Here is a 15923-nt window from a genome sequence, read left to right on the forward strand (position 1 = left end):
CAGCGATGGAAGTGCCTAAATTGAAATGGTGGGTTTTTTATCATTGCAATTAAAAAACACCATTTCTATTTAAGGGACTAAAACCTTGTCATGTGTACAAGCACCCCAGAAGTTCAGTGCACATAAACAACTTTCAAAGTGGCTGAAACTGGTTTAACATAAACCTGGATACTGCAGGATCAGACCTAACTGATTTAGGTGAAACCAGATTCTGTCCCAGATCCACTCCAGATTCAAGTTAATTCAAGTTAACTCAATTGCCCAGCACCCTAGGATTCTTTGCACTCTCCCCCACCCCCACACCCCTTTCAGGGTGGGTGAGCTAGCCTTGGCCCACACTGTCTGCTCCAACCAACCAGGAAGGTGTGCTGTAGCACACCCCTCCCCAAGCTTCTGGCCTGGGGCACTGCAGGTATATGGCTGCATTTATTGAATCAAAAATGAATGTCTGTTCACTTGCTTATCAGCTCAATCTATATAGATAAGACTAAACTGTGAAGACTGAATCAATCCTTCTTGGGCTTTTTGACCATCTGTACTTAGCCTATATGATCCAGGCAGTTTAAAGTTAGCTTAGGCACCGCTACGTAAGTTTCAATCACATCTTTGGATTTCAATAGAGCAGTGCTACACAACTTTCCAAGCCTGCAGGCTGGAAGTGATGCAGGGCTAATACAAGGCCTGATCCACCATGGTCTTTCCTGACTGGGGCCTGATCCAGCAGGATGCAGGCTTGGCCTCCCCAGGGCTTGATCTATCCAGCACGAGGCCAGCCTTGCTGGTGCTTGATCCAGCTTGAAGGGACAGCTTGGGGCATGTGGAATTGGGCCCCTTGCCAGATTGTTCCAAGTCAGCTGGCCCATGGAGCTTGGAAGTTTGGTGTTATGAGAGGGTAGCAATGTTAATAATTGCCACTGGTCCTCTCTGCTGTCAAACTTCTGGCCATGTGAAGAGCCCTGCAGGCAGGATCACATGGCTTAATGGGCTTGATCTGGCCTATGGGCTGGAGGTTGAGTACCACTGTGATACAGCAATAGTGTCACACTGAAAATAACCTTGCTTTTCCCCAACTCAATTTTGCTTTTCCCTAGGTAACAAGAACCAATGAAGTGTTGCTGGAAAGTGCTCTGGAATGTGTCCAGAAGCTCTCATGTGATCTTTCTATAGCTTACTTCCCTGTGCAAAGAAAACATACCAGTTCTAAAAAAAAGTCCTGTCACAACCTCACCACCTGTCAGCAAAAATATTAAACCACCAACCACCCAATGTTAGTGTCTTTTAATGGAAAAAAAACAACAAATATGCTTAAAAAGGGAATATTTGTATAACTAAGCAATACTAGACTTTGAAAGGTTGTTTCCAACACTGTGGAAAATAAATAAGCCACACGCGCACACATACACATTGAGAAAACTGCAATGTCCTCAGATTAAGCTGAATCTTTCATTCCTTGGTGAACCACACTTATATTATTATTATTATACCACAGGCTATCCTGTCCCAAGGAAAAGGAGGGGAAAAAATCTTGCTTTCCTGCTTTATCATCCTTATCACAATATGTTTTATGTTGCTAATAAGATAACAGATAACACGCACAGCAATTTTTGCAAGCAAATTGCCAGGCTTATAGTCACAAGGAAGAAATGAGTAAGTAACCTTACAATTTCCAAGTGCAGCACATAAGGTATCTTTTTTGCTCAAATAATGGTTAAGAAAGACAATAAATTAAAGCATTTCTTTATTTGCATTTTCAAGACCCATTTCAAAGGGATATGGTTTAAATAATAATTTCCCTAAGGGCTTGAGAAGAGTATCCAACCAGCTGCTTCCAGCCTGGCTGCAATTTAGCATTTAACCATATGTTCTATTCACATGGATACTCTTTGAATTTGAGGTTAGTCCTTTACAAGAGTTGAATGTTATTCTCTAGGTTTAATTATAGAGAGACTTCTTATATTTTTTCCTAATCTAGATAAAATATGAATCAAAAAAGGGAAAGAGAAAACAGGTAAAACCTATATTCTTTCAATCTTAAGAGCCAAACATTTTTAGTCATATAATTATTTCTATTTTATAAATATCAACATCTCTTACCAATAATGGGAAGGACTGATAAATTAAAATTTGGAACATTTTCTAGACTGAATTCTGGGTACATAAAATAACATGTTATGTTGGGAAGAAAAGGGGGAGCTAATATGGTTAAAGTATTTAAAATTTCAGGACAATTTTATGACTGGAATTGCCCTACAGAATGGGTTGGCATGTGACATTGGCATGGGTTGGCATGTGATACTGGCCTAGAACCACTGAAAATGTGCTCTAAGGTAATGCTGTGGAAGAGGCATTTTGATTTATTAGTAGTTTCAAAAAGTAAAAACTCTGAAAATGAATCCGTTTTAAATTGTAATTGAACTGAAATGTCACAACATTATATTTTATAATTGTGCTAATTAAGATAAAATTAAGAATTTTTCCCTTATTTAAGAGAAAACATTGAAATCCTTAGTAAAAAAACTATACAAGACAAATGTTTGTATTCTTTGGAATTTTATGTTGGACTATTTTTATCCCTGAAACAATTTCACAGTTTTTATATAAATTAGTTACTATAAATGATTGAGTATTGCCTAATCTTCATTTTTGGCTGAAAGAGTTTCATTTGAAAAACTTCACCAGCTTTACACCAAAACCTCAGTTGTGAGCTATGCAGAGACACGGTCTTTTCCTTCTTATGTGTGGGTTTAGGCTAGGCCTGTCTTTCCAATCTTGAACCTTCCTATATTGACAACTGGACCTAACATAACCTTCTATCTTACTTTGACAGAATACATTAATTTGGGTTATATTTAGCCACTGTACTTAAAAGTCAGGTTTTTTGGAGTAACAGCATTGGAGGAAATCCTAGCCCTACTGACATTACTTTGATGAACTTTATTTGAGAAACAAATTCACTTATTGGTTGTAGTAGGACCAAGTAAATAGTTATAAAATCTCAGAATCTTAATTACTTCATACTTAAGCTGGCTAGAATCACAAATATCAATTATAGAGAGGAATTATCATGGGACGTTTAATGCTGCCACTCTGAGACTTTGGGGGAAAAGGATATTACATTATTGTAGTTTTTGCAGCCTGGGAATTCATAGAACTTCCATAACTTTTGAATTTGAAAATTCATATTGGTTAGGTTGGGTCATAATGCTGCATAACTCATTTTTAAGTTATTGGAAAGCATGCTTTAAATATTCTTCAATTTTAAAGAATGCCCTCCGCCTCCCATCCTTATTTTCTACACCAGGATCTTGGAAGCACCCTTGAAATGTTATAAATAATTTTCCATTGTCTCTTTTGGAAAAAAATAAAAGTTAGAATTAATTAATAAGAAAGATCTTAGAGTTTCAAAAATAAGCATGAGACTAATGGTAGAATTATAAGGAAACTATTTTTAGAAGGACGTATGCCTTCTGATAGCATGATACTTTGAAAATAATTATTTGAAGCATGAAATTCTACCCAAAGAAGTATTTTCATAATTAGAAGAAAGAAAAGGCCTTATTATAGTTATTCTTAATAAAAATTGTTTAATGAAATATATAGAAACCGTTTTTGTAAGCTTAATTTTTCACTCTATCATGATCTATATCAGTTACAATATTTGCATTTTTAAATACACTTCAGCAGTTCGTTACTGAAAGTTTACTAATAGACGTTGTCTTAATTACCTTTTCCTATTTTTAGTATCCATTTCATAAGGAATATTTCTTCACAAGCAAGCCTTAATAAGGAATCAAACTGATTGTGAATAACAAATTCAAAGGTGATCTTCTGTTCAATAAACAACTATATTTTGGCTAATGTGCAGACTGATAAACTATTACATGATTGTTTTGTTGCCATGCCAACACTTGCTACTTTGTAAAAAAAAAAATCACAAGGTTTTGGTCTTATAGATACAGGAGGCAGAACTGTTAAGTGTTCATTTCAAGTGAATATTTAAACAATGGCATGTATAATAATTAAGAAGATACAAAAAACTTATCACTACAAATTTAGGTGTAGACTTTTTCCATAACCTGTAGTTCCCTGATATATTTTAATACACACACAGATGAACTCTGCAGACAGTAAGAGAAGAGACTTTTTCGGAGAGCTCTCTAATGGTGTTAATATATTTCCAAATATCTCTTCACTCTTGTCACATTTTACTTTATACACATTAAAATTCTCTGTAGTCCATTGACTAAAACACATTATAACATTTCTGTCTGATTGTAGGTTAGCACTTGTATGGCAGCAAGAACTTAATAGAATTCAAATACTACAATATTTTTAAATATATCTAGGAGAGCTACAAGCCAACATGACTGAGCCAAAATGAGCTGTGCTGAACTCTTGAATATAGAATGTCTTGATTTAACATGTTTTATAATGATCTGCTAAGTGATAAAACAATTACATTTTAGCAATATTATAAATAAGTTGCTATGTACAAATCCCATTCTAGTGTACATTATCCAGTTTTAATACAATTCTCTGGACTTAAGGAAAAAGAACAGTAGCTGAAGCTCAAATGGGTTCAAGTTGAACTACCTGAGTATGTATAAAATTGCTCATTTTGCAGGTCTTTTTATTATTGGTGGAATTTGACTGCTAAGTTCACATCAAAGGAGAAGAATCAAAGGCTCTATTCACACTACTGAGGACCTCTCCTGAAGAATAAATATACATGTTTTAGCTTCTCATCTCAGATGAAGGATAGTATGTTCTATATCATAACAGAGAAATTCAACAGTTCCAGATGCCAGTGTATATATCCACTCACTAGTTAAAATCATCATTAGCAGTATAGGAGACTTTTGGTTCTTTAAAGAGCTTTCTGTACAGGAAATTGTTATACATACGTATATACACTTGTAGAATACCACGTAAGGTATTTTCAGAGCAAACCTCCATTCAATGCCACCATGGAAAGTGTGGGAATCATATTCTGTAGTTTTAGTCTGAACATGCTAATCATTTGAATGATCTACCTTGAGCAGGGGCCTGGACAAATTAATCTTGTTAGGTTCCTTCCAGCCCCACTATCCTATAATCTGTAAATAAAGTAAAAAAGAAGCCAGGAACTTACCTTTCGGGAGTGGATTTCTTTCACATAAAGTGGAAGTAGAAATTCAGATACACCTTCAAGTCGTATTCCTTTTTTGGTGACTCTCAGGTTCCCCATTCCATCCTACAAGCAATAATATAAATATGTGTGTGTCATTTAAGGGAGAAACCACTGTCCAGGAAAAAAAAAATACCAGAAGTATATATGTAATATCTGGCCTGGGGTCCAGAATTAGCAAATGCTAATTGAACAGCAAACGAAAATAAAAGGAACTCTCATTATACACAAACCTTTTCATGCATACAAATTAGAGGAAGGACAACCAGATTTTCAAAATATGTTTAAAAATAAGTATGCAGTAGGTGTCAAGCTAGAAGATATATGATATTTTTCTAGGCAGTAGTCAAACATGTGCTGAAGCTGTGGAACAGTGTAGAAGGAGGTTGATTATTGAAACCTTCTGAAAACTCCAAACAACAGTTTTGAAGAAAGCAAAAGATAACTACATAAATTATCTATATTTGCCAATCAACATCCTGCCTACCTCTTGTATTTGTGGACACCCGTCTTGTAACAAAATGAATGTTGTTCCACTGACAAAAGGGTAGGTCCAGATCTGGGAAATCTATGCAAGGAATGGTACCTTTATAATATCACTCATTAGAATATTGAGAAGTGCTCAATATTAAGAGAATCCTACTTTATACAGTTGAAGGTAAAAGCAGCAAGGAGTCTATTGAGGACCTTAAGGGAGGAAAAACAGCATTGCCACTGAGCAGCAGTGTGAAAGGAAGAAGCATTCAGCTGTACATAGCGCAGCAGCTTTAGCTGTCAAACGCTTGCAAGAATAAACCCTGGCACACAAGTCCTGAACCAAAGGTCTTTCTATTACTTTCTTCAAACTCAATTTGGGTGCAATTCTGAAGAGCAGCAGAAAAATAGAAAGATGTTCAACTAATTTTTCTTTATTATAATACAATAAAATGACCCTTCTCCTGCTTACTTAAAACATTGACTGGATTTAGTAGGAACATATTTGGGTCCAAATTAGTAACACTTTAATATAGTCAAGTTATTTTGGACATTTTACTTGCAGATTGAACTGCTGTGTTCAGAAGTCACTCAGACCCAAAGAAAGTTACAAAATGTTGTTTCATTCTGGTCATGTCTTTACTGCCTTTTCTGCATTCTGCATTGCCACGAATCGTACTCTACCTGCTAAGAGCTAAATAACAATGTTCAAGTAGTTTCAGTGATGCCATGTACTATTCCAGTGTTCTGCTGGTCTCTCCCAAGATATCAGTACCACTGTTGTAGGGCACTAGTAACTCCATTTATTTGGGCTGTCTTATGCCCTCAGCCATTTTGACCTATTGTGGTTGTAAGCTTATCTAAGACATTCTGAAGTAAATCTCTGAGAAGGATGTTGGACTAGATGTTCTTGTGCGGGCCCTTCCAGTCTTTACATGACTATAATTCTGTGCACCCATGTAGAGAAACAGCCTCATATGACTAATAAACAGTACCACTATTACAATTTGCAGCCATTATTTCTCCTTGCAGATCCACACATATTCATAAAGAAGTAACAGTTTTCAGGAGCCCAAATCATACAGAATTGTTAGCTTTCCTTTACCTATCTCTTTATGGACCTGCAAGTTCCTCCCAACTGAGGGTGTGGACAGATATAACATTTGTAGCACTATGGACACCCTTGTAGTGCTATAGAAGTTGAAGAGACAGGTGAACATGCCCCCTGTAGTACTATATAGATGGCACAAGTATTAAAAATTTTGCTAGATGAAACAGTAACTTCTCTGTAGCACTACATTTTGGGACATTAGGCTATCAGTGTGCATGCTGCAGCTTTCAGTGTCCTGGGGGCTGCAGCACTGCTTGCTACTAGGACTGTGCAATGCTGTGGTCCCCAGTCTGATTCAGCAGAGATTTGGCCCAATTCAGTGGCTGAATCTCTGAATCCTCATCAAATCAGGAGACCCTTTAATCTCTCCAAATCTAATTGGAACCCTCTGAATTGATTTGGAGAGATTCGGAAGGATTCAACAGTTTGGACATAGACCCAGCTTTAAATGTTTTTTTCTACATACTTCAAGGTGCCAGGTGGCTTGTGAATACTGAGATGCTGGGGTGCATGGAGTGTTCCTCAGGAGTGTGTTTCCCTCCCCAGTGGGCCTAGTGGCAGACCCGGAAGTGGACCAGAAGCACTTCCAGTCCACTGGGGAGTGCACTGGGGCCCCCCCCCACAGCCTCCTGACTTGGCAACTGGTGCCTCCTGGGTCTTGGGGGCACCCAGGGTCCCCCCATGGCTGATTGCTGAGTCAGGTGGATGCGGGGGGGAGGGGGCCCAGTATGCTGCCTGGTGGACCCAGAAGAGGACTAAAAGTGTTTCTGGTCCCCTTCCATGTTCACCGTTGAGCATGCGTCCCTCCCCCCCCACTCCCACTCCCGTGGGACAGTCCATCTGCCCCAGCATCACAGCATTCATAAGGTGTGCCTGGTACCTTGCGCTATGTAGAAAAAAAATTTAAAGCTGTGTTTATGGCTGAATCACTGATTCTCTGAATTGCCACTTAATTTTCAGATTTGCATACAGCTGAATCAAATCAGGGACAGTGATCCAAACCAACAAATCAAGTCACTCTCCCTGATTCAGGCTGAATCCAAATCCAAATAAAAAATGGCCCGTTTTTCACACCCCTACTTGCCACCACCAACCAGGAGCTCGCTGTTCCAGTTTATTTATGTTTGATTGAAATACTAATCATTGGCGCTATGAAAAAATCCACTAGAACTGGTGTTGGTGGTATTATTACCCTTGTCCAAGCTCTGCACACTCTGCTGTCACTTGTAAACTATTAATACACTGTGAGGTAAATCCACTGCTGTTCTTGCAGTTTTCCAGATGTTTCATATTGATTTGGCTTGTGTTGTTTTCCATAGCATGTATCAGATGTATTTGCCCCCCCCCCCTTTTTTTTTTTTTTTTTAGACTTGGAACAGCAGCTTCCTTTCTGCCTCAAGTCTCTTTTTTTTTATAGTGCCGTGGATTCTCTAGCAGATCTATGATGTTACCTCACCATACACCTTCAAAAGTCTTTAGTGCAAATTGGTTGACTTCCTTTACAGCATTTTATTTAGTTTTCATGAGTTATTGCTGTCTTTCAGAAGTCCCTCTGAAAGTTTTATGCCAGATCCCACTCATGCTTGCATCCCTAATCAGACTCAAGTAATCCCCTAAAATTGCAGCATTTGCTCTTCATCCTTGAATCAATCACCAATATTCTGTATTTATTTTAAAAAAGCAGGAGGTCACCTGATCACAGAAATGCAGCTACAGTCAAAGGACTGTCTATTTCAACCCCTCCAGTGAAGCAGTATTAAGTATATCCTAGAACATCCCTGGAAGGGAGACTTTAAATTACAACTACACTAAATCAGAGTACTACCTGCTTGTCATGGTTTTAATAGCATGTACACATACACCGATTGCATAGTAGAAGTAGCCAATGAAACAAGGAAAGAATATTCTCATATAACTAAATCTCATAAATAACCACACACTCTTAAAATCAAAATTTTAATTGGAAAATCTGTGGCAATCAAATGTAGATTGGGGACAATTTATTTTACCTTTACAAATCACTATTTTGCATATGTTATGGCATATCATTCTATGGTACAAAAACACTTTTATTTAAAAAGTTAATCTAGTTTCAGTATCACATATACATTATAAATGCATGTCATGCAATCACAAAAACTTTAATAATATAACTTTGACCATCACCCTGAGCTGCAACCCAAAATCTGGCCAACTCAAGAGGGATTCTCCTATATGTAAGTAACCTTTAGTGACTAGGAAAAACATAGGAAATATCTGAATTATTTTGTGTGTTTTTGTATTATTGTGTGTACCTCAACTTTCTGCTTCTTGAATAAACCTGTACCTTTTTATACCTGAGTTTTGTACATGTGCAAAAATATTTTTTGTAAATACATGTGTAAATGAAATATGTAGGATTTCAAGTTTTATAATATATAAAATCCATGTTCCTTTCTCTTCCTGTGATAGACAAGGAACAAATACAGTATCTAAAAACCCCAAATAAACACACACACAATGCTACCCAAAAAGTATGAACTAGCAAAAGTCAGCTTAAGCTTCATAGTCACAGTTCTCTTTTAAATAGAAATATGTCATATTGTTGCACCTAGTGAATCATATATTTTTATATCAAAGAGCTAACAGTAAAAAAAAATCTTATAGGAAAAAAGAAAAAAATGTGATATTAGCAGGGCACTTTGACAATTCCCTTACATTTTGCAATATCAAATAATTATGATTCAAGAATGATTTTTCTAAAAAAAAAATAACTGAAATTAAAAAGGGTCTTTAAAAAAGCCTAACTGAAAGAAGCAATACGTTAGACTCTCTATTCCATCCCATAAACAGCAACATATATGAGTCTGAGAACAGCATAGTAAGATTTTATCTCTACTGGTACAGTTAAGGTGATACAGCTCCCAAAGGGTAGGGACAGACATTACACAAACTGATTTAATTGTTCAGAAACTGTTTTAAACTTGTAACAGAACAGATGTTCAGTGCACATAAGACAGTTTAGAAATGCCTAAAACTGATCTGAGATAAGTCTAATACTACATTCAACCAGGTTTAACTGATTTGGGTCAAACTGGTTTATGCAATGTCTGTCCCAAACTCCTTTCTTGCTGATTTAAGCTAAACCAAACACCCCCAGCATCCCAGCATGCTCTCTGGGCTGGTCGGGGTTCTCTGCTCCACAGCAGGGCTGGCCCCTCCCGTCTGTTCCCTGCCTGAAGCTCCAGCACAGACTGGTCTGATCCCCTCCTCCCCCTCACCACTCCCTGTTAAGCAGGAATTCCCCTCTCCCCTCTGCCTTGCTGAGGCGGTGTCTGTGTATTAGTTAGCAGATCACATGCTGGCTATGGTCTGTGCTGAATCAACAGGTAGAATCAACAGGTAGCTGGTAATGTCCCTGTGTTGTTTTTTTAATGGGGCAATAAACAGTGAGTTCAAGGTGATAAACACTTTTATCAATTCCCTACTGGGATAATCAAAGCATCCTGCCAGGGTATGGCCATACCCCACCTCAGCTTAGTGCTGTCAAAGGGATGGGAGGGCTGCTCTAGCATCCTGCAGCTTCTGGCCTCAGCCATTTCAGGCATGTGCCTGCTTTTCTGGGATGTCTGCCTGGTTACAAAACTAATTTAGTCTGACCAGGTTAGACTAACCTGCAAAGAATGAATCAGTTCAGGCTCAGGCTTTTTGAATGTCTGTCCCTAGCCAAAGTGAAAAGACACTTACATACTAAAGTGGTTTTATTCTTATGTAGCTGTACCTATCATCATACATGAGGGAAATACTTACACAAGTGTAAGGCTTCTTAATATTGATATTACTCTGTCCCCTCTAGAAATCACACTTGGCAATTATATCAGTTTAAAAAAAAACCTACCCCCTTCCACTTTCCCCACCAACACATTTATACAGGTATAGCTTTTGAGTTAGGAAAAGTAAAGAAAAGAGAAAAATCATATGTGGTAATCTGAGAAAGACTTAATGGTAGGTGGTAAAGCTGAAATAAGCCCGAAGATTTAATGAAAGAAAGTCACTTCCCTTATTTCATGGTTACAAGAATATCAGACACAATAGAAAACAAATTGTTTTCAAGCTACGCTGGATCTTTAAAGATGATCATTTAGAGGAATTATGCCTTTGTACACCATTTTAAGATTAAACTATGTCTCTGTGATCAAGGTCCAGAAGCCACCATTATAACAATAGAGACCACCTCATTTTCAAGACGGGACTATCATAATGGCAGACTCAACAATGGGTAACTTTTTCAGTTAGTATATCTACACTACAGTATATATTCCTGCGACAGTGTGAAACTAATGTAGCATCAGTAGGAAATAAACAGCTTTCTCCATTTTAGAGAATGAAGGACCCCTGATGTTCTATAAATATTTAGGAAGGCTTAAAACTTATTACACAACGTAGGAGGATACTTCCTTTTCCATTAAAAGTAAAAGTGAAGATCCAATGTGGTCTGGGAGTAGAAGAATTCTGAACCTGATGTCATGGCATATAGTTAATAAAAAAAGGAGTATTCTCACTTTAATTTTGGTAAGTATTTTAAAAATAATTTGTATACACTCTGTAGATGTTCTTTTTTTAAAAAGTGGGAATGTGATGCCACCACCTGTACCCAGAGGGGAAACTAAGATAAAGACACTATCTCCTCATTGACAAATCAACGCTAATGCAATACTCCTGCTGTTCTATCAACAGGGATAACCTAAGAGGGAACACCAACTGTGCCATAGTTTAGCTATGAATAAATATTCAGTAGGAAGCAGGTACTGTTTTACTTACTCAGAGACAAACACATTTGCTAAGTGAAAAGGAGACATTAACATATTACTTCATCTGGTTCTGATGGGGCATTTGTGGCTGCAAGATACAGCACTAATATATATTACACACAAAAAATGCATTAAGAACAGCATTGCTGAGGTTGCTAGGTCAAGGGACAGGAATTGCCAGGAGTAACGTTTCCTTTTTTCACTACCTTTCAGATATGCATATGATACTATCTTTAATAATACTGTCACCCACTGTTATTTTCTCAAACATCCTACTTCAATCATTACAAAGGACTGAGAGTACTTTGTTCATATGCAGCTACTTAATATTTTGTTTTGTTCAAAATGCAGCCCTATACTGTATTGACTTTACACTATTCAAACTCTGCTGTGAAGACAGAACAACTAATCTTCTGGGTTCTTCTATGGTGTTTATCACTGAAGCGGCTGAGTGCCTTACAAATATTATATATGTGTTTCACAACATTCCTGTCAGATGAGGTGGTGGTTTTATTCTTATTTTATAGAGCGGAAACTGAGGCACAGAAATTAAGGTAAGCAATAGCCATTAGTTGTGCTAATCTGAAATATCTCAAACTTATTTTTCAGAATGCTTTGTATTATATAGCATGGTTTAAGCACAGTTCACATAAGCTTTAGTTGAAGCTATGGGTGCTCAGTTTTAGTATTTTGCTCAGTCATAGTCTCAGTTTCCTTCATCTTCTTTTTTAAGAGAGAGGGTTGTAGCTTTGATGTGTGAGCCTTGAAATTAAATAAATAAAATATTCATTTCCTAGTACAATTTTATGCTTCTTTGGGGAAATATTTTTAGGTTCCTTTAGCTCCTTCCCTTCCTTTAGTTTCATCCTGGTCTTCCATAGAAGGACTATCCTTCTGACCATCTGCCAAAGCTTTCCACTTTAAATGCTGTAAGACACTGGGCATATGGGACTACTCTCACCCCAATAAAATTACATTATAAGATAATTAGATTTATTCAATACGACAAGACAGGCAATGCATTTTGGAGTGTCTGCCATGGATGGTGTTAGGAAACTGAAGCAGGGTGACTGTGACCTTAACCACCTGACAAATGCAATAATCTTCTACAAATGATTTTCCTGAAGTGTCTCATTGCCACTATGAAACAAAATTTGCAAATAACAAAAAAAAGTAGTAAGGCCTGTACCCATTGTGCAGGGAAATTTGCTCAAAACATGTTGCCCTCTCTCTTAGAAACTGTTATAGTAAAGAACTGGGAGGAAGTCAGATAAATTCAGATAAATTTGAAAGGTTCTCTTTCTGCATTATTCCCATACTTATTCAGTGAGTGGAACAGGATTCCCAAATGCATCATTGATGTAGTTAGTCTATAAAGGTGCAACTACACCATGCCTTTTGCCTGAGGCTCTTGTAATACTATGAATCACATGCATGTTGGTGGGTATTAGTGCTAGCTTGAGTTTGGAGCAGTCCCACTACAAGCCAGTAGGAGCCTGTACTGAGAAGTAAGAATCCCCTCCCCTCCCATTCTGGCCTCCCTGCTTGCTCCCTGAGCCCCAGGACTCCTCCAGTTCCCTACCCCCAGCCTCTCCCTTCCCCTCAGGGTCTCCCCCTGCTTCCCCCCACCTCCACAGCATTACTTACTTGTGTGACTGCCTGTGCTATCTGTCCCAGGGGAGCAGGTAGAGAAGGGTTTACTTTCCTGCCCAACCACCACTACTGCTGGGCTGCTGCTGTTCTGGCTCAGAGAGCAGCAGCAGTGGCAGTAGCCAGGCAGGCAGTTTAAACCTTCCCTGCCTGCTACCCTGGGGGATACACTACGGACAGCCACAAGTAAGCAGGAGGGGAAGGTTGGGGGGCAGTATGTGGGGAGCTAGGGTTCTGGGGAGGATGGGAGGCACTGGAGGGGACAAGTGGTGGGGGGTCATGTGGAGAGAATTAAAGAGAGTCAGGATCAGACTGCCTGTCTCCCCTGTCCCACTGCTTGCTTCTCATCTGCTTGCCCCTGCCTATAATTAGATATTATACATGGAAAATTATATATTTGTTATAACTTTCCATGTATAGACTCTAATTGTTGGAGAATCTTCTTAAATTCAAAGTCATCTTAGATTCAGATAAATACATTACTTCCTCATAGGCTCCTGGCCCCTCTTTTTCTATTTTGCTCTCCTTGGCATTATGATTCTTCTTGAATCTTACTCCTAGGGTCTCCATCCTAAAAGGGGTACACAATTCTCAGCTATTATATAATTTCCATGGACTGTAATTAAATATAAAGAAAAAGATCTGCATGAGATTTTATTCTCTAGTAAACTGATATCATATTGGGGTTGATTTTTTTTTTCTTTCACAGTTGACTGTTAACAAAAATAAAGCTTCAAATAAAGCAAATTCTGTTTAGTTTAAATTTTCAAGTTGAAGATTAAAGGTCTTTTGCACTGGATTATAAAATAGATCAATGGCTACATGTATACATGGACACATTGGTTAGCAATCCCAACAAACTGAAATAATATCCAAGCAAGAGGATGAATGCAACTCTGGCCCAAAGATAAAGCTTTTACTACTGGCTGTGGGAACTTGATAAGGTGGCACTGGTGTCTGTATTAAATCAAAGCCTATAATATATTGACTAATAATTCGATGTAATTGACTCATAATTTGATCCAACCAAAAGCATTGTTGTATTTCCTATTTTTACTTATAACAAGTCTTTGGCAGCAATAATATTGATTGATTTATATCCACTTCTCTCTTTCTTTGCTCTTGTAACTTGCAATTCCACCTAGTAAGTTTTAGTGGACACTATAAGGACATGTCAATGTGAATGGAACAGATCAGCATGTTTGACAGCTATAGGAAATGATTATCAATTTGTCTTGCCAGGCAGATTTATGTATTTCCATTCCCACTCTTCAGTGTATTGGGAACCCAAAGCCTTGCTCATATTATAGAAAAAAAATTAACACATTCATAATAGAGTCCTACCAGTCTAGCTAGTTTATTTTACCCTATGAGTTTCCATATCTTCCATTTTAATAAAATAACAGAAAGGGACCTATCCCCCTCAACTTACTCAGCTTTTTTCTGCTGTTTGTCCCTGATAAAAAGAAAAGAAAAGGACAGAAAAGAAAAAAACAATCCCACCACATGCCTGAAACATTTAGAAGCAGATTAAACCACTGTTAATGATTTTTCTAATGGTCTGGGATTAATGGTTTTTCTACAAAACATCTTTGATCTCCACCAGTAATTCAAAAAGCAGAGACATTAAAACTCAAACATATGAAAGACAAACCATTTATTTTATGCTGTTGCTGGGATTTTTATTATCATATCTTGTAATAACTTTTCTGCATTTGAAAGTCAATATCAAAGTAAATGAAGTCTCATATTATAATGGTGTTATAAATATTTGGGAAGGAAAAATAGTCTGATTTGTTGAAGCTTATGAACTGAGAAGCTTAAAAGACATTTTTATCTTTTATGACAAATATGTCTCTTGAAAGTAAAATAAACAAATAATCAGTTCATGGATTCAGTCAAGTCAAATGCTAATATAACAGAATTTTTAAAGTACTCTGGCTGTGAGTAAATGGGCATAGAGAAATGTTCTTAAAGGAGCTGTTAAATGGACTTATATATGATTTAAGGTCTAAAATTAATTTTATACAAAAATTTTAAAGAATCAAGATGTTCTTCCAGGAGGCAAAAAAGGGTGTTGTCAGCCTTTAATATTCTAAAAATTCCTTCAGAAAACTAAGGGTTTAATTTCCATATAATATTTTTTCCTTCATTCAGGTACACTATTAAATTAGAATCTTATACACATCATTACACAGAGAAAAAATATAAGTGGCATATGAATTTTGCTTAGCCAGTCAAGCATTTGTTTAATAGTTTCATAATTTCTAGGGTTGGAAGGGACCTGAACAGATCATCGAGTCTGACCTCCTGCCATGACAGAAAAGAGTACTGGGGTCAAACAACCCTCGCAAGGTGTATATCTAACCTCCTCTTAAAGACCCCCAGGATAGGAGTCAGCACCACTTCACTTGGAAGTTGGGTCCAGATCCTAGCCAACCTGACTGTGAAGTAGCACCTCCTGATATCTAGCCTAAATCTACCCTCTGCCAGCTTGTGACTGTTATTCCTGGTCACTCCTGGTAGTGCTCAGGGAAACAGGGACTTCCTCAGTGCCTGCTGATCCCCTCTGACTAGTTTGTAACAGGCAACTAGATCCCCCCTCAGCCTTCTCTTGTGGAGGCTGAACAGGTTCAGGTCCCATAGCCTCTCCTCGTAGGGCCTTCCCTGCTGTCCCCTGATCATGCCCTCTGGACCCTCTCCATGTTGTCCACATCCCTCTTGAAGTGCG

General features: G+C 37.8%; 1 protein-coding gene across 1 annotated transcript in view; it reads right to left on the reverse strand.

Moving 5' to 3' along the window:
* SGCZ (sarcoglycan zeta) overlaps nucleotides 1-15923 on the reverse strand; it is a 613727-nt gene that overhangs the window by 336278 nt on the left and 261526 nt on the right. The window contains exon 2 of the mRNA XM_019526556.1: nucleotides 5132-5233. Coding sequence (XP_019382101.1) covers nucleotides 5132-5233 — 102 coding nt within the window. The remainder of the gene's footprint in view (nucleotides 1-5131; nucleotides 5234-15923) is intronic.

This window comes from Gavialis gangeticus, unplaced genomic scaffold, assembly GCF_001723915.1.
Source record: "Gavialis gangeticus isolate Ggan-Ray unplaced genomic scaffold, GavGan_comp1, whole genome shotgun sequence".
NCBI lineage: Eukaryota > Metazoa > Chordata > Crocodylia > Gavialidae > Gavialis > Gavialis gangeticus.